Below are 13,565 nucleotides of genomic sequence, written 5' to 3'. Positions count from 1 at the left end.
GAATTGCTGCTGCCTGTTTTGGATGGAGTTGCACTCCATCTAAAAAATCCTTTTTAAAGTTTGGGAGTGCTCTTGGAGCCAGCATTGCTGCTTGAGGTTCCAGGTGGTGGATGTAGTTTGGAATGCCTTTGCCCAGTTAACCTGTCAAATTATGCCCGGAGAAAGTGGATTTGGTCACAGTGATGCTCACTTTAGTTATCTCTTGTCTGGATTACCTTAACCTGTGGAACTGTCCCAAGAAAGCATTCAGAAACCTCCCTGGCTCAAATCACTGCTGCAAAAGTTCTGACGGGGACCATCTTGCTGGGCCATGCGACTGTCCTGTTGTTTTGGCTGCAATGCCTACCACGTTGTCCAGGTTATCAGCATCAAAGCTCTGTTTGTTAAGTGACTTGGAAACTTTTTAAGGGCTACCAATTCCTTTAAGAGCCTGCCAATCCCGTTAACGCAGTGGAAGAAACTCTCTAGTGTCTTTTTACACCGGAGGACACATTTGGATTTTTGAGCAAGTGCTGTGGGCATTAACCCCTCTGATCACTTCTCTCCCCACACTCCCAGATCAGCACCCAAGAGACAGGAAAAGGGAAAGTGCATATGCACACACTTCGCTTTTTCGGGGCACACGGTTAAAAGTCAGATCCAATAGGATTAATCTGAGCCTTGAAAAAGGCATAGAGCTGAAAGAGGAAGTGGGAAGGAGGGTCACTCTTCCCACTTCCTTTTTCAGCTCTGAAATGGAGAAAAAAGTCATTGTTCTCACCACCTTAGGACCAAGGGGGCAGTGAGCAAGGCAGGGCAGCGGGGAGCTCAAAGGCCTGAAGGGAAGACCTCAAGGGTGCCATTGCACCAATGGGTGCCACAATGGCAACTCCAGCTCTAGTGTATTCTGCCTATGTCCGAGGCACAGTTGGTGGGGAGATGGGGAAGCTGTCTTGGTGGGAGTACAGTGGTACCTCGGGTTAAGTACTTAATTCATTCCGGAGGCCCGTTCTTAACCTGAAACTGTTGTTAACCTGAAGCACCACTTTAGCTAATGGGGCCTCCTGCTGCCGCCACGCCGCCGGAGCACAATATCTGTTCTCATCCTGAAGCAAAGTTCTTAACCCAAGGTAATATTTCTGGGTTAGCGGAGTCTGTAACCTGAAGCGTATGTAACCCGAGGTACCACTGTACCTGGGTTACAGAACTCACCTACCCCAGGAGATCCATTTGGATCCTTGTTAGCAACTTTTTGTCCCTTCCTGGACTTCTTTGCTCTCGCAAATATTTGTACAGCCATCTGGCTGGTTATTACTATTTTCTTCTTCTTTAAAATTTGCAACATTCTGTCCACTGTGCTCATTTTATTAACGATGTGATCCTGAGTGTTTTTATATTTTGTCTTGTTAGCTGCTCTGGCATCTTTGATGGGGAGAGCAGGATTCAAATTAACTGAAATAAATACTTTCTGTACACAATGCCAGATCTTGCAACTGATCTTGCTTCTTTCCCTATCAACACTGTAATGAGCTATAAAGGCCACTGCCGACATTTCAGCAAAAGACTCCAGTCTATCTTTTCCCACAGAGACACTGTCCATTACGGGGCAAAAGGGCAAGGGGGAAACCAAGCCAAGTGATATCGAAGGGAGCTTATTTGCAGGAACAAAGTTTCCCAGTGTTGTCTGTTTTATATCCCTACTCTAATCATTATCCTCTGAGCATTTTACAGAAATATTATGAAAACTGACCTCCTTGCTTGCTGTTTCACTGTTCCAGCGTCAGTTTTGGATTTAGTACCTTTTTGTGGCAGAAAGAGCCCATAAAATTTTCCATTTCAAAGTCCAGCCTCCAAACTTTTAAAAACGTTGTGTTAGAAATCTTGCAAAATTGCTTATTATTCTTATTACTATTACTGCAGCGTGTACAATTTGCTTCATCTATTTTTCTTCTCGTATCACTGGGTGCTTTCACCCTGCCAAGATCACATGGGGTAACTTCAAAAAGATGGAAAGTTCTGACTGTTTGAGCTCACACTATTGGAGGCAATGTTCTGCCACCATACTGGTAAGCAGTATGCTATGATTACCAGTTGCTGGGAAAGCACAGGAGGGGAGAGAGCTCTTGTGTCCAGGTTCTGCTTGTGGGCTTCCCAGAGGCATCTGGTTGGTGTGATAGGAATTTTGAGGGCTTAGATATATAGCAATGCTCATAAGTGTACCAACCAAGCATGTACATAGATCAGCACAGGAAGACCGACCTGGAACCATTTTGATTCCTAAACTCAGCAAATGTTTTCTCTGCAAGGTCGAAGTGGGAAACCTCCCCATTGTCTCTTTCCTCACAAATCCTGTCTTAAGGGCACATTTAAGGTATGAAAAGGGTGTGAGCCTGTGACCTGGCCCAGGAACTAAGTATTTATCATTACAAAAGACTGGCCAGGCTCCCCAGGAAATCCAATCAAGTAACCTGCCAGACAGGAGATAAACAATGACAGGAGAAAAACAACATTCAAATTTCTGTTTTAGGTCGCCTTTTTTGTGATGTGTGATGTATCTGAGGGGTGGTCTTAGATTACACCCCTTCTATGATGTATGTATGATGTTTCTGGGGGTGGTCTTGATCTACAGGGTGACAATTTCAAAGTCTTTATAAGGCCTTGCGTGCCATTTTTCTGGGTTCCTCCTCCTCTCCTGCGGGTGAGGGGAGCACCCTGTTGCAGCAGATCAATAAAGATCAAGCTTACTAGCTGCTTTGCTTCTCAATATTCTCTGGTTGGCCTCTGTTATCTTCTCCTACCAATAGGGAACCTACGTAAGGACTCTACATGGGCTCTTGGATACCCCATAAGGGAAAAGGGCATTTTTTGTTTACAACATTGCTCATTGTGAAAATAGGATGCTGGACTAGATGAGTCACTGGCCTGATCCAGTAGGCTCTTCTTATGTTCACTACATGTTGTATTGGTGGAGTTAACAGCCATGAAACCAACTGTCCATCAGACTGATCTGGAAAGGTTTTGGCTCTGTGAAAAAATACTCAGTTATTTAATGGCAGGCTTTCATTTTCCTATGCACATCTGAGAAACTGCCTCTCCCTAGCCTGCTCACTTAGATCTATGGATGAAGATCTCTTGCTGGTGCCTCTGCAGTAAAGCATAGTGGGACTCAGGCATGTGCTTTGAGCAATTAGGCACCAGTTCTCTTAAATTCTCTTCCGTTAGAAGTGAAACAAGCCCCAACATTGCTCCATTTTCTATGACTGCTGAGAACTTTTCTTCTCAAATCAGACTATTTCAAATCTGCAGATTTTAACTCTTGTTGGCTTTTATGCCTTAAAACTATTTTTTTATGATCTGCATTATGTTTGATATTTATACACTCTTTCTTTTCATACTGGTTTACTGTTTAGCTGTACCATATTCTGTATTTTCATGTTTTATTGTCATGCGAACTTGTTTTTTTTAATTGGAGATTGTATGCTGCTTTGTGAAGTAAGTTCCTCAAAAAGCAGGGAATACTTTAAAAAATGAAATAAAGAAATAAAACAGAACCTGTATGTATCTCCCCGATTTGATCCCTGCTTCCAGCATTTCCACAGGGACATGTTCAGGGTACTCCCTTCCGTGATTCTCTTGACTTTCATTCTCCCGTTCGCGCCGTGAGTGGACTATAGACTCAAAAAGCTCGTGAGCAGCTTTTAAGTCAGGCCAAAAGTTGTCCAGATAATTCTGTGCACAGACAGAAAAAGCGGAAGGAGATTATTCCTGTAATTCGTAAACGGGCAATTCATAACAGGACCAGTCCATGTTGGAAGCCCTAATAAATAAGGCAGAAATAGTAATCCTAAAGTGAAATTAGTGAAATTACTGGGTCATCCTGCTGCTCCATGTTCAATCTTAACCATGTACCACAATGGATCTCTCAATAAAGACGGCAACTGTATCTGCTAAAATACAGGGATGCAAAGAGCTAAGCCATCCCTCTGAAGAGCCACATACAGTGGTGCCTCGCAAGACGAAATTAATTCGTTCCACGAGTTTTGTCGCCTTGCGATTTTTTTTGTCTTGCGAAGCACGGTGTCGGGGAAGTTTTGGAAAAGCTTAAAAAATCACCAAAGTCTTTAAAAACCTCAAAAAAGGCTACCACACCGCGTTCTATGAGTTGCTCCTCAAAGTCAAGTCGCAACTGTATTAACGGTGTTAAGAAAAAGGAAACAAACTTGCAAGACGTTTCCGTCTTGCGAAGCAAGCCCATAGGGAAAATCGTCTTGCGGAACGACTCAAAAAACAGAAAACCCTTTCGTCTAGCGAGTTTTTCGTCTTGCGAGGCATTCGTCTTGCAAGGTACCACTGTACGTAGTATTTGCCAATCCCAAGAAATGGAGCAGGAGCAAGATGAAATAATTTGATCTCGTAAAGGTATGTGACTATATAAGGCTTTAGGAAGAACTAAGCTGTGTTAAGAGAACATTTACGTCATCTCCTTTCTCTCTAGAAGGAACATTTACTTTTCCATGCCCTTGTGTGTTACCGAACAGTTCTGATGTTTTACTACAAAACGGGTCCATCCTATCCATGTCGCTTTAATGCAAACAAGTGAATAAAAGGCACAGAGGCATTTCTGCAGGCAAACATCAAGTACTGAATTGTTTCATTTGCCATTACAGTACAGAAAGATTACCTTGAATGAAATCACAAAAACACCTTCTGTTTCACTTCCAAGTTGCTGGATGGAATCTTCATCATCTGTTACCATGACGATGGGCATCTGACCCGCAAAGTGATTATAGTACCAAACGGATGCATTGTAAATACTCCTAGGAGAGCAAACCTTCACAATTACCACTCCATGTCCTGTTACATTTTTGCCTTGACATCATAAATGTGTAAGACTGAGTCATTATAAGGGCTTTTTATTTTAGTATAATTAACAAGCTTGTTATGGGTCAGTCACCCACTGGCCAGGGCTGAACTTCAAGGGTGGAGAGTTGCTGGACACAGTTTTCTAATAATTTTACTGATGCTTTTAAACTGGCGACACAACCTCATATTCAGCACATACCTTGTCTGCCACTTCTCCAAAGATTCTCCCCTCTCTCTTGGCAAGTAAGAAAGCAGCTGGAATTCATTAAAAAACATAATGCAATCATGGCGGGCATCCCTCACCAAATTTCGTAGTTTATTGTACTGTCTGTGAAAGAAAGAAGTCAAATGTCACTCTGCCAAAGCATTACAGCTGTATTATTTATAAATGGTAACATTCGTTTTAACAAAGGATCATTAATCCACAGACCATCTTGTGCATGTAGTTAGCACCCAAAGGTACTCCTATTGCTGCCAAACAACTCATTGTTAAGTATCTAAATATTCATCCGTATTGTATTCAAATTTAGTACTACTGTAACAGTAACATTATAACTTTTATACGATCAGAAATTTTTATATCAATTATAGTATAAATTAAGAAAATATCTCTATTTTTATTATTGGTACGTTTTATTAAAGGGTGGGTAAGGAATCAAATAAATACAATTTGCTTTCTTTCTTCATTCCTCCCCGTTCCTTTTCTATTGTGCTTTTTACATTCTGATCCTGCGGGGCAGGGAATGTATATTTTAATCTGTTTAATCTGTTTAGAAAGTTATAGGTCCTTTAAAGGCAGTAACTCACAATAACATTGACGATGAATCAACTTTTCAATCTGATCTAATCTTTAAATGCATCCCTATACAATTAATATCCACTAAAATGATTTAAACAAAAGTGCAATTTAAGTTTATTAATTTTAAAATTATGATTAGTTACGAATTGTTAAAATTTAAATTATAAAATTTAAATTTAAATTAGACTTATTTCTCTACCAAACAGGGCCAATACAAGGATGTGCACAGAGAGATTTCAGAGTTGCCTCCTTACCCTGCAAATACTAGAAGCTGCTGATGCGGAGAGTACCAGGGGCCAGGAGTCAGAATCCTCTTCACTGGGTGATCAAGGGAGGATTCTGAACCAGAAGGGGAGGTGCAGGCAGGGCCAGCCCTGGAAGTACTGCTAGCTCAGTGTTTCCCAACCGGTGTTCCGCGGCACACTAGTGTGCCGTGAGACATTGGCTGGTGTGCCGTGGGAGGGAGGCGGGCGAGTCGGGCGGTGAGAGGCGGCGGCGGCGAGGATCCGCGTCGAGCCGGGGGCGGCTCCGCGGTGGTGGTGCCGAGCGGCGGGGCAGCGCGTGCAAATGGAGGAGCGCGAGACAGCGGAGGAGGAGGAGGCCGGCATGTCCGGGCAGCAGCAGCAACTCCCACCGCCGCCCCCTCCTCCGCCCGCTATCGCCGCCACCACCACAACAGCCGCCTCAGCTGCCGCCGTCCCTCAGTCCCTCGCTCTGCTGCCTCCCCACCCCCAAAGCTTGGAGGTTCCCCGGCAAGGGGGAGGGAAAAAAAGTGAAAACTTTCACTTCCGTGCGTCCCTCCCGGCGTGACGCTGCGCGCTGATGTCACGGGGCAGTAATGGTGGTGTGCCGCGAGATTTTTTTGATTAAACAGGTGTGCCGTTGCCCAAAAAAGGTGGGGAAACACTGTGCTAGCTGATGAAAATGCATAATGCTTTTTTTTTGCCGCAGCCTGAGGATGTGGCACTGCTGTCCTCTAACTCAGAGGACTCCATTGCAGAAGACCCAGGAAAGCCTGAGACTCACCTTACTTAGGTCTCAGTAGGAGACTATTGGAGAAGGCTGGGCCCCTTTTAAGTCAATAATCATCTTGCAGCACAGGGGGTGCTAACCATCAGGCAGCACTGCCAGCTATTACAGTTTAAAGATTTAATTTCAGCTCTTCCCTTGCTGGAGGAACTTCAGAGCATTGTGTTCCCAACAGCGCTGCCTGAGCTGTCCAGCCTGTTTGCTGCTTTCCCTTATTGCAAAACAGAGCAGGATAAAATGGGTTGATGCAGAGACAGAATCACAGAACTGCAGAGCTGGAAGGGACCAGGAAGGTCATTCAGTCCAACCCCCTGCAATGCAGGAATTAATATGATATGTTAAATTTGTATACCACCCTATACCCGCAGTTCACAGGAATCACAGCTAAAGAATCCCTGACAGATAGCCATTCAACCTCTGCTTAAAAACCTCCAAGGAAGGAGAGTGCACCACCAAGATTCACATGTAAGGTAAAGGTACAGGTAAAGTGACCCCTGACCATTAGGTCCAGTCGTGGCTGACTCTGGGGTTGCAGCGCTCATCTCGCTTTATTGGCTGAGGGAGCCAGCGTACAGCTTCCAGGTCATGTGGCCAGCATGACTAAGCCGCTTCTGGCGAACCAAAGCAGAGCATGGAAACGCCGTTTACCTTCCCACCGGAGCGGTACCTATTTATCTACTTGCACTTTGACGTGCTTTCGAACTGCTAGGTTAGCAGGAGCAGGGACCGAGCAACAGGAGCTCACCCCGTCGTAGGGATTCAAACCGGCGACCTTCTGATCGGCAAGTCCTAGGCTCTGTGGTTTAATCCACAGCGCTACCCGCGTCCCAGTAGACTCACATGTACAGCTCTGCTTATGCCCCCATGTTCTATACCCTTTTGGGAAAGACTCAAAACAAATGTGTCCCCTTCCTATCCCTACTGATCATTTCACCATTCCTGCTATAGTTCCCGACATCTGAATTGGGCCGTACAACTCTCATCAGTACAAAATATGATGAATATAATCACAGATCCTAGCTGCAGATCTATATATCAAGTCTCACAAAAGTGCAATGCTGAAAACAAAGCCTGCAATGTTGGGTGGGGGTGGGTGGGGTGAAACCTGAAGCATTAAACATTGAAAAATATGCATAATCGTTGGTATAATAAAGGTGGCAGCTAAGTAATTAATGCACAATGAAGAAATGGCTGGCTGGGATTTCAAAAATGAATAGCCACTCTGCAGATATGTGAACCGCATCTCACGGATGCCAAATTAGCTCCATCAAATAAAGTGACTGATGTTGGACCAGCGGCTTGTAGGCTGCAGCTTTCCCCCCCACCTAAGACCCCCGCCCCCTCTCAAATCCCAGAATTTAAAAAGGCCATGCAGAAAGACAAGGGCCAGACCTTGTGTCACAATCAGAAATATTTTTAAAAGAGACCCACATGAAAACTTTATCTCAACCTGGAGAGTGGTCGAAGGTCAAAAAAATAGAATAAAAAATGCTGGCGGGAAGAAAGCATTATGTATTTTCATTAAATTGCCTTGTTATGACTGAGGATTAGAATACTGCCATTACCTCTGAAATATATTCATAGATAATAATGCTATAATTAATGTCAGTGAGAGAAATCCCTGATTAACCTTTGGGGTCCCAAGGGCATCTGAAATACAGATGTGCTCACAAAATTGCTGTAGCATAATATTAACCTTTGTAAGTCTAAAAAAAGGAAGGGGAGTAAAAGACATTTCACAGTTCGGTTCTATTATTTCTTGGCATTTACAGTGTCATTGTGAAGCTGAAATAAATCTGCCACATGTATTGTTTATAGAGAGCCATCTAAGGATATGGCGCTTTTGACAAAAAAAGAGGCATGGCCAATCTCTACCCAAAGGGCTCGCCATCTAAGAAAGACGGGAGGCTGTATCCAATGTAGCACTAAGTTAAAGTTATTTAGTGGAATGCTTGTTCCACTGGAGAAATGTTTTGTGCCAATGGACCGCTGTTGCACAAGAGAATGCATAAGCAGTTCAGCTTTGTTGTGCAACAGGTTGCACAATGCAGAGTTTGTTGGGTGCTGAGTTTCCAGCAGTGCAACAGGACCCTCCAATGGATCTCTACCCCGGCACTGACCACAAAGAGCCATTGGATTCACCCATCTCCAACACAGAACCAGGGGAAACAGTGATGCAGGGGAAACAGTGATCCGGGCAGGAATTTCATGCGCTAGCTGCAAATAAGGCTACTCAGGAAGACAGAGAAACATGTGAGAAGCACCTGCCCAGGTCAGGACCTGGCTGAGAGCCAGGAAGGAGAGGAGCCTGCGGTTCCTATAAAAGTAACAGTGCTCCTCTTAAGATTATCTGCTGAGTCTTCCTGGCTTGGGGTAATGCAGAGCAGGACTGAATGCTCAAATATTTATCATTTTATTTTTGGAGGAACTTGAAGCATACAGGAGGCTTCGTGAAAAATCAAGATACCTGCGCCCTCTCTGATGCTGCACTGCTTGACATGCTGTTTGCATGAAAACAATCCCCCTGAGCTCCAGGAACTCCAGTATCTCCAGATAATCTTGGACAACCTTCCAGTCAGGTACAACATAGTGGGTCAGATCGTCGGACAATAATTTCTCACCTGAAACAGAATTCAAAGTGTTACTGTTTGCTTATTTATTTATGGCCTCTAAGAATTATGGTTCTGGAGGAGACTCTTGAGTGTCCCATGGACTGCAAGAAGATCAAACCTATCCATTCTTAAGAAAATCATTCCTGAGTGCTCCCTGGAAGGACAGATCCTGAAGCTGAGGCTCCCATACTTTGACCACCTCACGAGAAGAGAACTCCCTGGAAAAGACCCTGATGTTGGGAAAGATGAAGGGCACAAGGAGAAGGGGACGACAGAGGACGAGATGGTTGGACAGTGTTCTCGAAGCTACCAGCATGAGTTTGACCAGACTGCGGGAGGCAGTGGAAGACAGGAGTGCCTGGCGTACTCTGGACCAAGGGGTCACGAAGAGTCGGACACGACTAAACAACAACAAGAAGACTGTGTTGTGCTTTACAGAGCACGTGTCTCCACACTGAGGCGCGTACAGTCTTGTAGACTATAGGGGAAAACCTATAATGGAGAAGGGTGGAGTATGGTAAACAAGGGAACAACATGCAGTCATATTTCAGTTATACCTGCGTACTGTGGGTTACAGCTTTAGTTGCAGTAGGCAAGGTGGAGAGGGGGAAGCTGGTGCCCTTCAGCTGTTGCCCTCCAACTCCCATGAGCCCCAGCCAGGACAGACAAGGGTCACATATTATGGGATATACAGTGGTGCCTCGCAAGACGAAATTAATTCGTTCCGCAAGTCTCTTCGTCTTGCGGTTTTTCGTCTTGCGATGCACGGTTTCCCATAGGAATGCATTGAAAATCAATTAATGCGTTCCTAGGGAAACCGCCTTCAGACCAGGTCCGGGGACAGTCTGTCCCCGGACCTCTTCTGAAGGCTGGGGGGGGGGGACAAGGGCTTTTCTTCCCACCCCCAGCATTTTAAAAAACCCCGGGACAGCGGAGGACTTCTCCGCTGTCCGGGCGATCTTAAAATGCTGGCGGGCGGCATTTTAAAATCGCCCCGGACAGCGGAGGACTTCTCCGCTGTCCGGGGCGATTTAAAAGCCCCTGGGAAGGCAGGCAGGGGGGACAAAGACTTTTGCCCCCCGCCAGCCTTCAGAAGAGGTCCTGGACCTCTTCTGAAGGCGGGCGGGGGGGGGGCGAAAGTCTTTGCTCCCCCCCGCCTGCCTTCAAAAGGTGTCCCCGCGGCGGCGGGAGGTGTCCCCTGCCCCCCGCCCGGCTTCGGAGCACCGGGAGAAGCGATCTCCCCGCAGCCCCTTGCTTCAAAAGAGGTCCGGGGGCAGCGGGGAAGAAGCGCGTCGCTTCCCGCTGCCCCCGGACCTCTTTTGAAGCAAGGGGCTGCGGGGAGATAGCGATCTCCCTGCAGCCCCTTGCTGCAAAAGATGTCCGGGGGCAGCGGGGAAGAGGCGCGTCGCTTCCCGCTGCCCCCGGACCTCTTTTGAAGCAAGGGGCTGCGGGGAGATAGCGATCTCCCTGCAGCCCCTTGCTGCAAAAGACGTCCGGGGGAAGCGGGGAAGAAGCGCGTCGCTTCCCGCTGCCCCCGGACCTCTTTTGAAGCAAGGGGCTGCGGGGAGATAGCGATCTCCCCGCAGCCCCTTGCTTCAAAAGAGAAGACCCGCTGTCCCCGGGGCAAGCTTCGTTTTGCGAAGCAAGCCCATAGGGAAATTCGTCTTGCGAGGCAACTCGAAAACGAAAAAACCTTTCGTTTTGCGAGTTTTTCGTCTCGCGAGGCGTTCGTCTTGCGGGGTACCACTGTAGTTCAAAAGCATCAAGAGGTCAGACAAGGTGGGTTTTCTGAAAGGAGTGGAAAGAAGAGAGGGGAAAATAGTGCTGGCTCACTAATTTTACTCTGTACTACCCTTCATCCACCTCTTGGCCTCCAGATTTTTGGATTACAATTCCCAGCAGGCTGGTGAGGGTTGTAGTTCAGAACATCTGGACGCCAACAGGTTGGCGAAAGGTGCTCTGTACATACTAAAAATTATACGGCCCCAGAGAGCCTCAAATCCATCCTTCTAATGGACAGATAGTCCTAGATGGCATTAAGTCTTTCTCACTTTATGAATGGTGATTGAGGTCAAAAAGAGGGCACGTTGCAGTAACAACCTGGCAACAAGGACAGAAACCTTATTTGAATAGTAAAGGCATATGCTGCTTCAAAGTAAAGGCTACCAATCAATTTACTTTCAGGGGAAAGGGCAAAAGGGTTTATTCTACTTGGTATAAACCATTTGACCTTAAATTCTGATGGAAAATAATGTAAGAGAGATGTTGGATCTTCTGTGCACTGCTACACAGCATTTCTGATTTTCTAACACCCACTTGCTACAACAAAGTTAGCAACGAGCCTCAAAAAATATACAAGAATCCCTAAATTCGTACTGGAAGAGTTGCAAATTACAAGTTTTATTCTTGGAACATCCAGTGATTCATTCCTATGATAAAAATTACAATGGGCAGATAGGTACAGTCTGATTCAATCAATGGATTGTGTTTGTACAGAAACGTAATCAGACAAGATGGAAATACTGTGGGAGAGAAAATCTGTTGATCTGGAGGGAGCTGTGTGCCCAGTACTGGATAGGGATGCATTCCCCCAGAAAGACCAAGTCTGAACTTTGGGCTGGGGTGTCCTCCTGGATCTAGTGCTATCACTAGAGACATAGGTGCTATCTGTTACCAGCAGTGCTTTTTATCACCTTTGCCTGATTTGCCAGCTCCAGTCCTATCTCAAGAAAGCAAACCTTGCCTCATTCATGCCCTGGTTATGTCTAGATTAGACTACTATAATGCACTCTACATGGGCCTGCATTTGAAGATGGTTCAGAAGCTACAACAGGTGTAAAATTCAGCTGCCCAGGTGTTTTGAGGGCCAAGCAGCTGGAGCGCCTAATACCCATTCTGTACCAGCTACACTGGGCGCTTATGTATTTCTGGGCCCAATTTAAAGTGCTGGTGGTTACCCTTTAAAGCTCCAGAAGTTTGGAAGCAGTTATTCAAAGGACTGCCTGCAGTTCTGTGAATCTGCCTGGGACCGAAGTTCATCCACAGGGGCCCCATTTGGAAGCCCTGCCATTAAGCTCAAGCAAATTCCCAGGCACAAAAGACAGAGCCTTTTTTGTGATGCCCCTCTCCCAGTCTTGGTGGTACGTACAACTGGTTTCCTTTGTAGTGGATGCTAACAGATCTTACTGCTGCTTTTAAATGCTGGACCAGGCCTGGAGTTTTAAAACAATCATTGCTTTGGGTTTTCTCTTTGGTGGTCTGGATTGGGATTATTTTTTATTTTTTTTTTGCTTTTTGTTAATTGCTGCCTTGTTTGATGTTTGTTTTTATGAGGATTCTTTATGTTGTTGTTTAGTAAATGTATTGAGTAAATGTAACCACCTTGGTAATATTTGTGAACTACTTTGCATTGCCTGGAGAAGCAGGATATAAATAAATAAACAAATCCTTCCTCCTGCTTGTTTGGGCCCTGCTTCTTTAGCACCAACATGAAATCCAAAACCAATCCCACTGAAAGGCACAGGAGCTGCTTAAGAGTGCTACTACCGTTGATGTGAGGAGTTACAATGGCTCCATGGAACATCCATGGACAAGGGGCCCAGTTTGTCTGTGGACTTCCCAAAGGCATTTAACCGGTCACTACAGAAAGCAGGATGTTGGAGGAGATGGGCCTTTTGACCCAATCCTGCAGGGTGGTTCTTATGTTCTCCTTACTAGGATAGCCAACGTGGTGCCCTCCCGATTCTAGAATCTGCCAACGTAGCAATAGTCAGAGATCCTGGGAGTTGTAGTTCAAAACATCCAGAGGCCACCACATCAGCTACTCCTGTTCTAGTAGTATAATTTTGTGTGTATATGTTGACAATCATGCTCCTCTCCTCCTGTTTTATTCATCCCGGACAACTACCACATCCCCAGTTATGTACTCATGAGTTCTGTTGGAAATGGCACTCTACTGCTTCCTAAAAGAAATGAAATAAAGCACCACAGACGCTTTCCTCCCACCCTAGTGAATGCCCAAAGAGGGATAACTAAGCCACGGGCATGGAGCTGAAATATACGAATTCAGAAAGATTATACCAAGTCAGATATCTGGTCAATCTAGCTCATTATGGCCCACACTGACTCTTTCAAGTTTCAGACAGGAAGCCTTTCCCAAAGCTACTTGAGGATGTCAGGCCCTCAACCAGGGAGCTCTGGCCATTCATGTATGTGCATGTAGAATAAGCAATTGTGTGTGTCTTACACAGAAGCACCCCCCACTCCTTTTCCCATTCACATGT

General features: G+C 45.6%; 1 protein-coding gene across 6 annotated transcripts in view; it reads right to left on the bottom strand.

Moving 5' to 3' along the window:
• Nucleotides 1-13,565, bottom strand: part of DIS3L (DIS3 like exosome 3'-5' exoribonuclease) — a 28,663-nt gene that overhangs the window by 13,262 nt on the left and 1,836 nt on the right. For 2 of the 6 annotated variants that reach the window (XM_081171078.1, XM_081171076.1), the window contains exons 2-5: nt 9,138-9,291; nt 5,042-5,097; nt 4,661-4,796; nt 3,532-3,708 (exon numbers count right to left, since the gene is read on the bottom strand). In XM_081171078.1, the coding sequence (XP_081027204.1) occupies nt 3,532-3,708; nt 4,661-4,796; nt 5,042-5,097; nt 9,138-9,170 (402 nt within the window). In that variant the 5' untranslated portion in view covers nt 9,171-9,291. Of the gene's footprint in view, nt 1-3,531; nt 3,709-4,660; nt 4,797-5,041; nt 5,171-9,137; nt 9,292-9,839; nt 9,972-13,565 lie in introns of those variants that run through there. The other 4 variants (XM_081171079.1, XM_081171074.1, XM_081171075.1 and 1 more) reach the window with 3 other exon arrangements.

This window comes from Podarcis bocagei (assembly GCF_964188305.1).
Source record: "Podarcis bocagei genome assembly, chromosome: 14".
NCBI lineage: Eukaryota > Metazoa > Chordata > Lepidosauria > Squamata > Lacertidae > Podarcis > Podarcis bocagei.
Note: the sequence above shows the minus strand (reverse complement) of the source record. Positions and strands in the feature narration are given on the sequence as shown.